The sequence below is a fragment of the Nicotiana tabacum genome, chromosome 2, assembly GCF_000715075.1.
Source record: "Nicotiana tabacum cultivar K326 chromosome 2, ASM71507v2, whole genome shotgun sequence".
NCBI lineage: Eukaryota > Viridiplantae > Streptophyta > Magnoliopsida > Solanales > Solanaceae > Nicotiana > Nicotiana tabacum.
The window spans coordinates 80,864,492-80,876,097 of NC_134081.1; the positions used below are offsets into that span (position 1 = coordinate 80,864,492).

Sequence of the window (11,606 nt, forward strand, 5' to 3'; positions counted from 1 at the left end):
GAAGATGAACAGGAACAATTGTGTGTCAAATATTTTTAAAAGAACCAAAAGGTTTATAGTTGTTAAGTATTTATGCTTTCTGTCACACGTTTGTATTAGAATATAAGTGTGATATAAACCATAAGAAAGGCAATTCATCATTTGAACCATTGATTAAATGATCGTATTCCGCGCATTTACTTTTCTCTGCCGGTCGATGAATTACAACATCAAGTCTTGGCAATATAAGCAAATAAAGCAACACTTACTGCCTCCATTAAAAGAAAGAACAGAACGATTCAACAAAAAACTCAGCCTCAACTAATGAGTTCAAAAGCCTATTAGTTCTGACATAAAATTTGAGATTACATTTATTTCGTGTTTAATTATTGATATTAATTAAAATGGTATAAATCTATATCAAAATTTTGATATTACCTTCCGGGATTGGATCCTCCAGTAATATTTTGTCCATTAATCTTCAATGGAGTGTTTGATATGTGCCATGTGGACAAAAAATAATCAATGGTTTGGATTGTTCTGTTATTCAAAATAAGTTTTTAGGCAACACTATTACTTTTAATTTCAAACTATTGAAGTTGTTTTTTCTGATTAAAAAATATTGAGTGTGCGCCATTGTAGTATAAAGTTGTTTATAATTCTAATAAACTTGTATTCTGAACCATTTTTTTCATAATTCTTTTTTTTTTTGTTTGGCGATTCCCAATAATTCATTTTTCTGTTACCAATGTCAAAATCAACTAAAAGTTTTTCTTTCGGCTGAAAATTTAATCAAATAATGAATTTCATTATTTACATAATAAATTCAAATAGCACTAAAGTTTATAGAATAAAACTATATCAATTAGTACGTCAGAAATTACATGTTATGTTAAAAAGCATTCATTTTTTATACAACTAAACTACAATTAAGAAATACTTGGTAATGCATTATAAAGGAAATAAAAATAAAATTAGCACTCATGTCATTTAAAGTTAATTTAAGTTTGCCTTCGTCTTTTATATAAAGCAGTGATGTTATTATACTATTCCTTCAACTTGTTTATATATATATATATATATTGAGAGAATTAAGGGGCCATGAATGATAGAACAAATTCAAACCATTTATTATATTTTGTCCACATGGCACATATCAAGCACTCCATTGAAGATTACTGGACAAAATAGTACTGGAGCGGATCCAATCCCTTATAATTTCCAGTTGTACACAAATATTTTTATAACTAAAGCTATTAAAAATTATTTATAAGAATGTAAAAATACCTTAAAAGAAAAACAAATTATTAAATATTTTTATCCTGAAATGCATAAAAATAAATATATAATATGGATGAAAAAAGTAGTAATTCGTCAATTCGTCCTATTGTGGGTTGCATTGTCCGGTCACAAAAGAGAATCTCTGTGGATTCTAAATTGCAAAACAGCCACGTCATTCCCACTTACCTGTCGTCCATCTCTAAGATGAAAATCCTTTAATTTTATTTAGATCAACTCAACCAAACATGGCGAAACAGCTCCACAGCTACCGAACGAAGACCCACTGCTTCTCCTCCTCCTTATTTCAATCGCAAATACCCTTCAAACTCAACAAAGTTACGATTTCACCCACCAAGCCACATGCAATAGCTTGTGTACAATCAATGTCGGCTCAGGACGTCGCGGAACCCGCCGTCGTTCAACAACCCGATTCGTTCGGCCGCAAATATGTACCCGAAACACTAATGCATGAGCTCGTCTCGCTACCGACCATGACTTTCAGGTGTTTGATTTTTTGCATTCTTAAATTGCTGATTTAGTTTCATTTTTTGAGTATTGGAATGAGATTGGGTCCAATTGGAGCGAAATGGGTAGAGTAGAACATTCATATAGTTGAGACAAGTTAGTTTTGGGATTGAGATGTACTTGATGTTATTGTTTTTTTAACCGCATTATGCATTTTGTAAGAAGAGCAGATCTGATTGATTGGACGTTACAACCGGCTATATTGTTTTCCCCGAGTTAGCCACGTATTATTAGATGTCTGACCCTTTTCTGATTTTTCTCTTATCCTTTAAAATATGAATAGTGAAACTGACCAAAAAAAGAAGCTATTCTTTTAGTTATTCAATTATTCAATCGTGAAATGATGAAACTAGTGGACTAGTATTTCTTGATATCCAAAGTCTGTGTCTTTATAACGTGATGAAATAGGTGGGCACAAATTAGCAAATTCCTGAGAACTAGCTTCAAATGCATATATTGTGCGTGTTTTAAAATAAAGTATACACATTTGCTTTAAGCATAATTTCTTAGTGCATGAGCTACAATTTTGTTGGCAATTTAGTATAATTCAAGTGTTTATTCTGATATAAACAGTTGTAGCTATGACTTCTGAGCTTATTCACTTAACCCCCTTTTTTCAAATTTTCATTTTTCATTTGACTTGGGATTTAGAGAACCCCTAATTTCAGTAATTGCATTAAAGGAGAAACTATTTAGTATTTGAATGAAAATAATTTGAACAGTTCTGAACAGATAAAGAGGATTGATAAGTCAACTCGAATCGTTCTGAGATTGTGGTGTAGCTGATTGATTTCAGTTGCTTTGCATTAGGCAGACTTGTTATGACCTGTATAGAAATTCTAACTCGTTTACATGATTTATGCTGACTGCAGAAAGAACTAGAACGAATATCGAGAGATTATGTTGGCAGAGAGAGCCCTCTTTATTTTGCAGAGCAGCTTACTGAGCATTATAAACGTGCAGATGGTGAAGGACCATTGATCTACTTGAAGAGGGAAGATCTAAACCACACTGGTGCCCACAAAATCAATAATGATGTTGGCCAGGCTTTGCTTGCCAAGCGCTTGGAAAAGAAACGCATTATTGCTGAGACAGGGGCTGGTCAGCACGGTGTTGCCACTGCTACTGTCTATGCTCGGTTTGGTTTGGAGTGTGTTATTTATATGGGTGCTCAAGATATGGAGAGGCAAGCACTGAATGCCTTCAGAATGAGGCTGCTTGGAGCTGTGGTTTGTGTCCTACATTGTGGATTGTCTGTTACTGTTCTTAGCGTACTTCAGGAGAGAATTTGAAAATTTCTACAAGGAGTTCACTGATTAACTTTTGCAGCTTCACCGAAAATCTCTAAGAGTGCAACCTTTTATTAACTGAATCGGCTACTCTCAGTGACACTAACAAGAAAAATTGTGTGGTTTCTTCTCTATGCTCCATGGATGAATTAGAGGTTCAAGGAACAAATGTATAAAGGGCAGCCCGGTGCACTAAGCTCTATGCGCGGGGTCTGGGGAAGGGCCGTACCACAAGGGTCTATCGTACGCAACCTTACACAATGTATGCGTGCAAAATATTGGTAAATGGGAAAAATAGAATATGCTATGAATTTTTATGAACTTGGAGAGTAGGGATTAGATGTGTACTGATGAGGAGAGTGTATCTTCTTAAAATCCACGAATCAGTCAAGTAAACTGAAGGTAGCATGAAGTTTAACTAAAAAAATTATTGATCTGCTATGCTTGTGTGAGCCATCTTTGTTCTTGAGCTTGACTATCTTAATACCAAAACCTCAACTACCAACTAGAAATGGATGATGGCACAAGGTTACCCCCAATTAGTTTTGATGTTGATCGTTTTCTTTTTCTTTTTTGGATAAATTTCCCTGCCTCTATTTTGTTCTGAAGACCACTCGTCATTCTGCTGATGGCTTAATAACAGAAGGTTACATGTACCATTGCTTGTCTTCTGTGATATGTTCCTGTAGATGGTCAATCTTCAGTTCATTTTTTCCATCCTCTTCTTGCAACGCATGTTCATATTTCAAATCATGGTTTCCCATTCGATGGGGATAATTACATAAGTATATCTTTTGCAGCTTGAAACTGTAACTTTTTCTTTTGCATTTGAGTCAACTTTTTCTGACATTTAATTAGCTTCCCCAAATTTACATGTAGGTTAGAACTCTCCACTCTGGAACTGCTACGCTCAAGGATGCTACTTCAGAAGCTATAAGGGATTGGGTTACAAATGTCGAAACAACTCATTACATACTTGGTTCTGTTGCAGGACCACATCCTTACCCTATGATGGTTAGGGAGTTCCATGCAGTGATCGGTAAAGAAACGAGGAAGCAATCAGTAGAGAAGTGGGGTGGGAAACCAGATGTGCTTGTTCCATGAGTTTGTTGATGACAAAGATGTGAGGTTGATTGGGGTGGAGGCAGCAGGTTTTGGTCTAGACAGTGGTAAACATGCTGCCACTTTGACAAAGGGAGAGGTGGGTGTTCTTCATGGAGCTATGAGCTATCTACTGCAGGATGAAGATGGGCAGATAGTTGAGCCTCACTCTATCACTGCTGGGTAATAACTTGAACTTTACTTGTTACCAAAGTGCTTACTATGCTATTAGGAAATCCTGAGTGGGATAGGCGTATCGCTATGAATTATGTCTTCTAACTGGTTTTCTCCCCGAATTATTAGGTTGGATTACCCTGGACTTGGGCCAGAACACAGCTTCTTGAAAGATTTGGGGAGAGCAGAGTACCACAGTATCACAAATGAGGAGGCTTTGGAAGGTGATAAGTGACTTCACTTGCTCTTAGTTCAAAGCTTTGCGTATAATTTGGATCCCTTTGAAGTTATTATTTTCTAGTCTGTAACTGGCTTCCACTTTTGTTGCATTTTTATGATGTATCTTCTAAACCCATTCAAGTTTCACTTACGTCCTTATGTTTGCAGCCTTCAAAAGGTTATCTCGGTTAGAGGGCATTATCCCCGCTCTGGAAACATCTCATGCTCTGGCCTACTTAGAGAAGCTGTGTCCAACTCTTCCGAATGGAACTAAGGTTGTGCTTAACTGCAGTGGTAGAGGAGATAAGGACGTTCAGACTGCTATTAAATATTTGAAGGTTTGATGGAGCTCCTTGGTAATGCTTGGCCCAGAGGATTCTTTGTACTCTATGAAGGTATCTTGAAGTATTTCTGTTTATAGGCAGAAAAATTTTTGTAAGTTGAACGAAAATTTTGCTCAGTTTTTATTGCTAGAACTGCTGGTTCACAAACCTGATAGTATTCTTTTGATCGTTTAGAAATTTACTAATAGGCTGAGATTTCCACCTCATCAGAAAGTGTTCAGGTTTCTCCATCTATACTTAGTATTGTCACTTGGTTTCTGTCAGTAAACGTGTGTTCTTTTGTTTAGTTTTATACAAGATACTTTGATAGATTCTCAGTATAAATTCAAGAGAAAAAATTCAGCTTAATAGCCCCTGGAAATCAATCAATGCCAAACATGGAATGGCCAATCCTGCTCTTTTCATTCGAGCCAGTTTTGAAAGGTGTAAAACCAAATTTGCTTCACTGAACTAATTTATATCACTCTTAACCAAGTAATCAGTTTATTGGTACAGTTTTGATGCCTCTATCAAGTTCGATGCATAACGAAACAAGGAAACCTGCCTTCGCAGCTCTATAGGATTTGAGTTAATTTTAAATTTTAAACCCATTATTGCTATCTACATACTAATAAGTTTCATGTTCCACCTCAAGTAAGGGTAGATTGAGGATTCTGGGATACGTTTTCTCAACACCTCTAGGTTCTCTCCAACACCTTTCCTACACGATATGCAAATTCCACTCTTCACTGTTTTGCCTGCATAACAATCGAAGAGTTCAAGTTAAAAGAGCCGCAATCAAAATGATGAAAAATGGAACTTCCTAATTAGCGCAAAAACATGGAAAACACGAGAATCAAAGGACTTGCCTAAGTTACAGGCTTATCAGGAGCAGAAATTGGTTAAGATACAAGACTTATACAATTCTTGAAATGTCAGTATCAAGGGTTTAACTCAATCCTCAATGAATGGGCAGAAAACCACAAGCAATTTAAAGAAATTTTTCTACTAAGCAAACCCCCTCCCCCACTACTATACTATGACGACTACGACAACAATTCTTCATTTATATAAGTTGGGATCAACTACTCACTATCGATTATGCTCCATTTGAAATCATTTCATTCCGTTATTCAATAACTTATTTCTGTAATATATTCCATTTGCAATTTGAAGATAATATCCCTTACCCTTATACCTGAGTTATATTGCACCTGAATCTCTTACCCACACCCCACTGCAAGAGTTCACCAATGGTTCTTTCCCACTTTGCTCACTTGAGCTAGGAATTGAATGACATGACCAATAGTATCTCCCTTTAAATCGGGAAATAATAATTTTACTCTATCCATTTCCGCATTAGCTGATTCGCATTTCATTGGAAATTAGAGGTACTCGAAGTTTCAAACAAAAAATAGTTAAATTATGATGAATCTTCCAACACTCTTTGCCAACCCAAAAGAAAAAGAAAAGATAACACATACACACACAACACAACAAAAAAAACACAAAGAAAAAGGAACAAAAAGATCTGAGTGAAGGTTGTGGTCGGGGAGTAAAGGAAAAGAGTTATTTCTCATTCCCGTGTTTATAATGGCAATAGTTATGGGGAAAAATTAGTTTGTTTGCATACTCGCACAGAAAAAAACTAAATAGGCTATAGAGAAAGACATATCAAGGAAGCACAAACAATCACATCTGGTACAGAAAGGTAAAAAATGAAATTATCACCTGTGAATACAAGAAAGTTCCAAGAATTGCAATGGCAGCTCCAAGAGCATTGACTGGCTGAACGGGTGTACGGAAGATAATGATGGAGGAGACAATTACAGATATACGTTTCATGGTGTTTCCAATACTAAATGTCAAAGGAGAGATCTCATCCAGTGACATGTATGACACCTGATTGTATAGGTGATAAAATACACTCTGGGCCGCCATCCACCTGTTATCAACAAACATTCCACCATATAAAACATCAGTCAACACCAAAGCTAAAATTTAGAGGTAGAAAGTATATGTTCTCAAGCCTTAATTGGATTAAACAAAAATACGTCGGGGGTTAATTCATGGACATTCTACTTTCACAGTTCTTGTGAAGTATTTGATGCAACTATTTTCCCAAAATCCTTCCTTGCCGCATTCTGACACAGCTCGCGCTACCACCATTCTTGCTATCAATTCACTTCCTCACATATCAGTTAGCGTTAAATTGTTCTAGGCGTAGTAAAATTCAGATGAATATTTACCGCTCTCACTACAAATTACTGCAGTCAACAACAGCAACTACTGCAAGTTGGGATCGGCTATACGAACTTTCACTAACCATGTCGCTCCAATTAAGCCCATGTCAGTCCATATCATTTTTTAAAAAAGGTTTTCTAGTGCCAGAAGTTCTAAGTATTTTTATTTATATATGTCTCTGACGTGACATAACTTACTGCAGTCAAATGTAGTATTCAGAGCAACTTTGGCATGGTGAAAATGACACAAATTGTAAAACAGACATGATGGCAGTCATGTGATTACCATAGAAATATGGTATTATTTCACTAGAGCAATTTTTTTGGCATAGTGCAGATGACACAGTGTAAAATAGAAATAGTGGCAGTCTTGTGATTACCAGACGATTTGGGGTCCAATTTGAGAGACAGCTTTTTCAAAACCTAGTGCCCACATCTGTGGTCCCTCAACAGCAATGGCAAATGGTGTGAGAATCAACAGAGACAGCATAGACAGGCAAGCGTAGTAGTTCATCCCACTAACAGACTTCCCCTTCATACCCTTCTTCGAGAATATATTTCTGAATACAAATGCCACATTTGAGATCATAGCCCCCGAGAAACCTAACGTGGACAAACCAACAAATCAGATAAATGATAACCAAAGCAAATTCATAAGCAAGTTGCCTTCAACAGATCAAAACCAACTTAATTGTCGAAGACGCCAGAAAATGCCAAGATACAATTTTATCCATAAGGGAGGTCTCTTAGAAATCTAAAGTGGTTGAGTGTATCGCATAACAATCCTTCCGTTAATTGGAGAATTATCAAACTCGAGAATTCAAAATTACAACAAGAACTACGCCTCAATTACAAGCAAGTAGGATCGGCTATATGAATAATCACTGTCCATGTCGCTTCATTAAAGTTCGTCTGTGTCTAATATTATATAAAATAAACTTAAGAATAAACATAAAAACTACTAGAAGTTCTCTATATTCACTACTAGCATATAAATCTTTGACATGACTAAAACAAAACTCCTAGAAAATATTATACCTAAAGAAAACATACTAACGTGATGTGGAAGTCAGAATTACCCTCAGAAAATGCTGAATTATACTACAGCTGTTACAGCTATGAGTACAAAACATTTCTCTCGTACGAGAAATTTGCCATCAAAGTTGAAAAAGTTTATGTGTATACGAGGATAATGACATCACAAATGTTTTACCACGCGGCAGGCAAGAAAATCAATACATATAATAAGGAAATCAAGTCTTAACCATTAAAAGTTGATTAATTACCAATCCAGTTGAAGTTCAGTTCTGTAAGAGCAGAAAGACCACAGCCACCGATGATGGGAATAAGAGATAAGTAAACGGCCAAAGGGAATGACTCTCCTAAGAGGAACCTTGAAACCAAAACACTAAAAGCAGGTTCACCACTCTTGATGATGTGAGTGAATGACACTGCCACCTTTGACATGCTCACTGTAGCTGCCACATGCCCAATTGTATGTGCAACTGCAACCTAGAATATAGAACATGAAAAAAACAAAGACTGATTAAGACTGTTTGGTATAAAAAAACAAAGCTTTTTTTTTTTTATAATGGTAGTATCTAAGCTAGTTTGTGTGCATATCGACTAATCTACGAGTATCTGTGATAGCACAGGTACCGATTAACTGTTGAGCCCCAAAATTTAAGCAGGAAATAAATCACTTAGCATTGAAAAGGTTTTCATCCATAAAAAAACAAAACTTTGTTTTCAGAAAACAATTGGTTTGTACTTCAAAGCCAACAACTTTGTTGTTTTGTGTTCTCTGTCAACAAACCCAGAAATATTTCTCCCAAAATTAAATCCAAACAAAATCAAAAATAAAATTTTGAAACTGGGTTAGTAGGGTTTTTGCCCCTCTGGAGGGGTTAGATCCTTTATTAACCTAAAACCACAAAAATAACCATAAGACTAGATCCCCAGTAATTGAATGAAAACATTCAAAATTAGCCAAACATTAGAAAAACAAATCACAAGTACCACTAGTGACCTAAACACAAGGCATCAAAGAACAAAATCATGGCCACAAAGATCATCAAAATTAGATAGTTGTTGCCTTTAGCCAATTGGGTATCCAAAAATTCAATTTTGCTTACCGGGAAGAGGGTTTTCCAAAATTCAAGATCAGTTTTGGGAGTTTCAGCAATTCTAACAGCCCAAGAAATGAGCATAATAAGTGAACCAGCAGCAAGTGACAACGTTGAAGTTAACCAAGGGAATGGAAAAGCATTCAACACTTTCTTGTTATATATATTAAAGATCACATTCAAGAACCACCACGTAGCAAAATAAACACCGATCTTCACCCTCCTCGCCACTTCAGTTTTGGACTCGGGCCCATCAATCGATTCGGCCCGATCCGCTTCATATGCCTTACACTTAACCAAACAACTCTTTTCTTGATCATGCCCTTTAGATCTCCTCAAAGTTCCAAACTTTTCAACAGAAGAAACATAAATAGGCTTTGAAAGAGATACGCCGGAGTTCTGGCGAGGGTTCATCGCCGGTAAAGGTGGCAAAGGGGAGAAACGGCGTAAAGAAGTCAAAGTTTGAAACTTTGACCGATTAAAATCAGACCCATTGAGTGTAACAGCCGATTGCTTCACTGTTGAGATCATAGTTGCAAAAAAAAAAAAACTTTGAGCTGGCAAGCGAGATTTTAGATGGGGGTTTTGACTCAAAATTGACAAAAACTTTAAAGATCACAAATAATATAATATCACCAAAAATCAAGATCAAGATTTTACAAAACTTGGAAGGGTTCAGGGCTCTACGTAGAGAGAGCCTGAACAAGCATGCGGCCTCCGTGTGAGTATTTATTTATGTGAAGAAGAGAGAGAGAGAGAGAGAGAGTTTCTGATAAACATAAAACAGAGTGAAATCTTAGTGTTTGTTAACAAAGGATCCTCAGCATGTGATGATCCAAAAGAAAAAAAGTAGGCTTGTATAGAAAAGTAGGGTGGCTGCTTATTTTTGGTTCTTCTATTATAACGCCAACCCTATTATATTCCAAATAGCCTATCATATTTTCTTTTATTCTTCCTTGCTCTTTTCAAATAAATTGAAAATAAAGTTGGTTGGTGCAATCCAAGATTTTCATTTAATGGGTGTTGAGTGTTGACCATGTTGTGAAAATTTAGATATCGATTCTAGTGCAACATCGAAGATTTATGATGGAAGTGTCGAGTTAGAATCATAAAATATTACTAATAATTTTTTTGAAGGGAGCACTTTAATATTCCTAATAAGCATAACCCAAGCAAATTTAAATTAATTGGACCGAGAAGTTTCAAGATTCGAACACCAAAGGGTTAAATTGGAAAAATAAACCATGGTATACTTATTCATTTATGACCAACTAGTAGAAATAAAGAAATAGTGTCTCAGAGTATACCAAAAGAAAAAAAGTGACTTACTTTTTTCTTAAGTACGGAGCACCTATGAGGTGAGGAAAAAAAAAAGGTACTGAGAACCTAACGTTCTATTGACCTCTCACAAGATTTAAAATCTTCAAATTAATTTTAAAAAGTTTAATACCTCAAACAACTCCAGCAATTATTTATAAGCTTCAAATATAAACAAACATACTTTAAAATATGATGGGATAAGATATTCCCTAATCAAACAACTCAATTATTTTCTCTTCCTCAACTCAACAATTATTTACAAGGACTAGGGGAACTTGGCCTTTAAGTTTGCAATTTTCAATATGATGTCGAATTGTAGTTGTCTTAAGGTAGATATTAGGATTTATACCTTCTTTAGCAACAACAGTGTTTATACCTTCTTTAGCACGCTTGGTAGTTTGGAAGTTATAAAAATTTTAACATGCATTCTATCACTAATAAATATTGTTACAATAGGGAATAGTAAAGGAAAAAGGGATAAAGAGGGCGATGAAAATTGAACTCACACATCGATTCACAAACTTTTTCGGATACCATTAAACTGTAAATTTACTTTACTAACAATATATAAGCCTTCACAAAGACAGCCCGTAACTGTCAAACTTTACCCACACACCTACTCGCAGAGGAAGTTTGAAGAGTAGGCAAAGGGGCCACACCATGTGTTTGGTGGAGTTGATTTTGCAGCATTTCCATTATTATAATTAGTGTTATTATCAATAAAAAATAGTCCCATTCTTTTATAATGACAATGATAATCAAAAGGGCACTAAACTGCTTTGTTAATAAGGACATACATAATTATTTATTGAGTGCAAACTTTGACCTTTCCTCATTAAAAAAAGGATTTTCTGAAATGGCATATTCCTGCTAGATTATGTAAATGCTGTGTCATATTAATAAATGTACAGACGGAGAACTTTTGCAGGTCCCTTGTCTGGTTTTCTCTATTGGGGACACTAATTCTTAAGTGGCTTTTTCTTGGAATAAAAAGACATTTTCATGGCACGACAATTGTATACTATA

The 11,606-nt window shown here is 35.7% G+C and overlaps 1 protein-coding gene and 1 pseudogene across 1 annotated transcript; one reads left to right on the forward strand and one right to left on the reverse strand.

The window, feature by feature from the left end:
- Window positions 1-1,331: 1,331 nt before the first annotated feature.
- On the forward strand, window positions 1,332-5,137 carry LOC107762246 (tryptophan synthase beta chain 1-like; annotated as a pseudogene).
- Window positions 5,138-5,348: 211 nt separating this feature from the next.
- LOC107762247 (glucose-6-phosphate/phosphate translocator 1, chloroplastic-like) lies at window positions 5,349-10,305 on the reverse strand. Its single transcript, XM_016580596.2, has 5 exons — window positions 9,270-10,305; window positions 8,421-8,646; window positions 7,515-7,737; window positions 6,623-6,836; window positions 5,349-5,649 (listed from the first exon to the last, which is right to left on the reverse strand). The coding sequence occupies exons 1-5, from the start codon at window positions 9,789-9,791 to the stop codon at window positions 5,638-5,640; spliced, it is 1,197 nt and encodes a 398-aa protein (XP_016436082.1). The 5' UTR covers window positions 9,792-10,305; the 3' UTR covers window positions 5,349-5,637.
- Between the last annotated feature and the right edge of the window lie 1,301 nt (window positions 10,306-11,606).